The sequence below is a fragment of the Ornithorhynchus anatinus genome, chromosome 2, assembly GCF_004115215.2.
Source record: "Ornithorhynchus anatinus isolate Pmale09 chromosome 2, mOrnAna1.pri.v4, whole genome shotgun sequence".
Lineage (NCBI taxonomy): Eukaryota > Metazoa > Chordata > Mammalia > Monotremata > Ornithorhynchidae > Ornithorhynchus > Ornithorhynchus anatinus.
The window spans coordinates 82,531,712-82,536,253 of NC_041729.1; the positions used below are offsets into that span (position 1 = coordinate 82,531,712).

Sequence of the window (4,542 nt, forward strand, 5' to 3'; positions counted from 1 at the left end):
GCTGAATTGTACTTTCCAAGTGCTTAGTACAGTGCTCTGCACACAGTAAGGGCTCAAGAAATACGAATGGATGAATGAATGGATGGATGGATGGATGGATGGATGAATAAATGAATACCAAGAGGCCAATAAGAGTAAGCACTCAATAGATACGAATGAATGAATAAATAAATAAATGCCAAGAGGCCAATAAGAGTAAGTGCTCAATAAATATGAATGAATGAATGAATGAATAAATAAAGGATAAATAAATACATACATACATACATAAATGCCAAGAGGCTAATAAGAGTAAGTGCTCAATAAATATGAATGAATGAGTGAATGAATAAATACCAAGAGGCCAATAAGAGTAAGCGGTCAATAAATATAATGAATGAATGAATGAATGAATAAATACCAAGAGGCCAATAAGAGTAAGCGCTCAATAAATGTGAATGAATGAATAAATAAATAAATAAATAAATGCCAAGAGGCCAATAAGAGTAAGCGCTCAATAAATACGAATGAATGAATGAATAAATAAATAAATACCAAGAGCCAATAAGAGTAAGTGCTCAATAAACACGAATGAATGAATAAATAAATACCAAGAGGCCAGTAACAGTAAGTGCTCAATAAATACGAATGAAATGAATGAATAAATAAATACCAAGAGGCCAATTCATTCATTCAATAGTATTTATTGAGCGCTTACTATGTGCAGAGCACTGTACTACGCGCTTGGAATGAACAAGTCGGCAACAGATAGAGACAGGCCCTGCCCTTTGTCAATAAAGACTAATGTATGAATGAATGGATGGATGGATGGATGGATGGATGGATGGATGGATGGATGGATGGATGGATGGATGGTTGGATGGATGGATGGATGGATGGATGGATGGATGGATGGATGGATGGATGGATGGATGAATGAATGAATACCAAGAGGCCAATAAGAGTAAGCGCTCGATAAAGACGAATGGATGGATGGATGGATGGATGGATGGATGGATGGATGGATGGATGGATGGATGGATGGAAGGAAGGAAGGAAGGAAGGAAGGAAGGATGGATGGATGGATGGATGGATGGATGGATGGATGGATGGATGGATGGATGGAAGGAAGGGTGGATGGATGGATGGAAGGAAGGAAGGAAGGAAGGAAGGAAGGAAGGAAGGAAGGAAGGAAGGAAGGAAGGAAGGAAGGAAGGAAGGAAGGAAGGAAGGAAGGAAGGAAGGAAGGAAGGATGGATGGATGGATGATGGAGGGAGGGAGGGATGGAGGGATGGATGGATGGATGGAGGGATGGATGGATGGAGGGATGGAGGGAGGGAGGGAGGGAGGGAGGGATGGATGGATGGATGGATGGAGGGAGGGATGGAGGGATGGATGGATGGATGGAGGGATGGAGGGAGGGAGGGAGGGGGAAAGGGAGGGAGGGATGAATACGAAGAGGCCAGTAAGAGACTACATATCCCAAGATGCCCCACTCCCCCTAAGCGCAGGGCCCTCCCATCGACGGCTGTTGCGCAGGGTCCGGCGGGCCGGGCGCTCCCCAGCAAGGCATGCCGGGATGTGTAGTCTTTGAGCGGGAGGGAAGGGCCCCGCGGCGCGGCCGAAGGCGGCGCGCGGCGATGGCGTCATCGTCCGGCGCCCCGTCCCCCGCGGTACTGAGGGGACCCGCCAGCCGCCGCCGCCGCCGCCGCCGCCATGACGGACCGCTACACCATCCACAGCCAGCTGGAGCATCTGCAGTCCAAGTACATCGGGACGGGCCACGCCGACACCACCAAGTGGGAGTGGTTGGTCAACCAGCACCGGGACTCCTACTGCTCCTACATGGGCCACTTCGACCTCCTCAACTACTTCGCCATCGCCGAGAACGAGAGCAAGGCCCGCGTCCGCTTCAACCTCATGGAGAAGATGCTGCAGCCCTGCGGCCCGCCCGCCGACAAGCCCGAGGAGAACTGACGCCGTCCCCCGCCTCACGCTCACCCGCCGGGACCCCGGGGTCCCCCTCTGCCCACCTAAGAAGAGCAAACCCGTCGGGACCCCGGACTCTCCATCCTCCAGCTCACCCACAGGGACTCCAGGGTCCCCCTCTGCCCACCTAAGAAGAGCAAACCCATCAGGACCCTGGACTCTCCATCCTCCCACTGACCCACAGGGAGTCCAGGGTCCCCCTCTGCCACCTAAGAAGAGCAAACCCGTCGCGCCCCCGGACTCTCCATCCTCCCACTGACCCACTGGGACTCCAGGGTCCCCTTCTGCCCATCTGAGAACAGCAAACCTGTCGGGACCCCGGGGTCCCCCTCTGCCCACCTAAGAAGAGCAAACCCGTCGGGACCCCGGACTCTCCATCCTCCAGCTCACCCACAGGGACTCCAGGGCCCCCCTCTGCCACCTAAGAAGAGCAAACCCGTCGGGACCCTGGACTCTCCTTCCTCCCGCTGACCCACTGGGACCTCGGGGTCCCCCTCTGCCCACAGAAGAAGAGCAAACCCGTCAGGACCCTGGACTCTCCATCCTCCCACTGACCCACTGGGACTCCAGGGTCCCCTTCTGCCCATCTGAGAACAGCAAACCCGTCGGGACCCCGGACTCTACATCCTCCCGCTGATCCACTGGGACTCCAGGGCCCCCCTCTGCTCACCTAAGAAGAGCAAACCCATCAGGACCCTGGACTCTCCATCCTCCCACTGACCCACAGGGAGTCCAGGGTCCCCCTCTGCCACCTAAGAAGAGCAAACCCGTCGCGACCCCGGACTCTCCATCCTCCCACTGACCCACTGGGACTCCAGGGTCCCCTTCTGCCCATCTGAGAACAGCAAACCCATCGGGACCCCGGACTCTCCGTCCTCCCGCTGACCCACTGGGACCCCAGGGTCCCTCTCTGCCCACCTAAGAAGAGCAAACCCATCGGGACCGTGGACTCTCCATCCTCCCGCTGACCCACTGGGACTCCAGGGTCCCCCTCTGCCCACCTTAGAAGAGCAGACCCCAGGACCCTGGATTCTCCATCCTCCCGCTGACCCAACGGACTCCAGGGTCCCCCTCTGCCCACCTTAGAAGAGCAGACCCCGGGACCCTGGATTCTCCATTCTCCCGCTGACCCGCCAGGACCCCGGGATCCCCTTCTGCCCACCTGAGAGCTGACCCATCAAGACCCTGGACTCTCCATCCTCCCGCTGACCCACTGGGACCCCAGGGCCCCCCTCTGCCCACCTAAGAAGAGCAAACCCGTCGGGACCGTGGACTCTCCTTCCTCCCGCTGACCCGCTGGGACTCCACGGTCCCCCTCTGCCACCTAAGAAGAGCAAACCCATCGGGACCGTGGACTCTCCATCCTCCCGCTGACCCACTGGGACTCCAGGGTCCCCCTCTGCCACCTAAGAAGAGCAAACCCGTCAGGACCCTGGACTCTCCATCCTCCCGTTGACCCGCCAGGCCACCGGGATCCCCTTCTGTCCACCTGAGAGCTGACCCGCCAGCACCCTGGACTCTCCATCCTCCCGCTGACCCACTGGGACCCCAGGGTCCCGCTCCTCCTGCTGAGCCTCCTGGGGTCCTCCTCTGCCCACCTAAGAGCTGACCCGTTGGGACCCCGGACTCCCCATCCTCCCGCTGACCTGCCAGGACCCTGGACTCTCCATCCTCCCGCTAACCCACTGGGACTCCAGACTCTCCATCCTCCCCTGACCCACCGGGATTCCAGGGTCCCCCTCTGCCCACCTAAGAGCTGACCCGCCAGGACCCTGGACTCTCCATCCTCCCGCTAACCTCCTGGAACCCCAGGGTCCCCCTCTGCCCACATAAGAAGAGCCGACCTGTCGGGACCCCGGGGTCCCCCTCTGCCCACCTAAGAGCTGACCCACCGGGACCCCGGGGTCCCCCTCTGCCCACATAAAAAGAACAGACCCGCCGGGACCCTGGACTCCCCATCCGCCCGCTGACCCTCCAGGACCCCGTGGTCCCCCTCTGCCCACCTAAGAACTGACCCGCCAGGACCCTGGACTTCCATCCTCCTGCTGACCCGCTGGGGCCCCAGGGTCCTCTGCCCGCCTGAGAAGGCGTGGTCCACCAGGACCTTGGGGTTCCCCGTCCTCCTCCCCCAAAGAGACCTGACTCTCCGGGACCCTCCCGAGATGCTGCCGAGAGAGGAGGCGAGGAACCCGGGTCCTCTTGGGCTGCAGGCCCGGGAAGGGAGCCTTGGGCCAATACGGACGACCGTGGCCTGTGACGGGGAGCAATTGTGATCCGTGGCAGACTCCACCTTCATAAAATCAAAAAAAGCTGCAATCCTGCTGTGTGTGTGTGTGTCCCTCTCAGGGCTGGCAGGAAGGGGCGGGCGGAAGGTGGGTTGGGGGGTACAATAATAATAATAATGCATCATATTTTGGTAAGCACACATTGTGCGCCAGGCTCCATACTACCAGTCGGACATTGTTCTTGGCCCACCTGGGGCTCAAAGTCTAGTGAGTGAGAGAGAACAGGTATTATTATTATTGCAGATTCATTCAATGGTATTTATTGAGCGCTGACTATGTGCAGAGCAC

The 4,542-nt window shown here is 57.3% G+C and overlaps 1 protein-coding gene across 1 annotated transcript; it reads left to right on the top strand.

The window, feature by feature from the left end:
• Nucleotides 1-1,645: 1,645 nt before the first annotated feature.
• On the top strand, nt 1,646-4,285 carry SF3B5 (splicing factor 3b subunit 5). The gene is made up of 2 exons (XM_029058085.2): nt 1,646-1,997; nt 2,293-4,285. The coding sequence occupies exon 1, from the start codon at nt 1,697-1,699 to the stop codon at nt 1,955-1,957; it is 261 nt and encodes an 86-aa protein (XP_028913918.1). The 5' UTR covers nt 1,646-1,696; the 3' UTR covers nt 1,958-1,997; nt 2,293-4,285.
• The last annotated feature ends 257 nt before the right edge of the window (nt 4,286-4,542 follow it).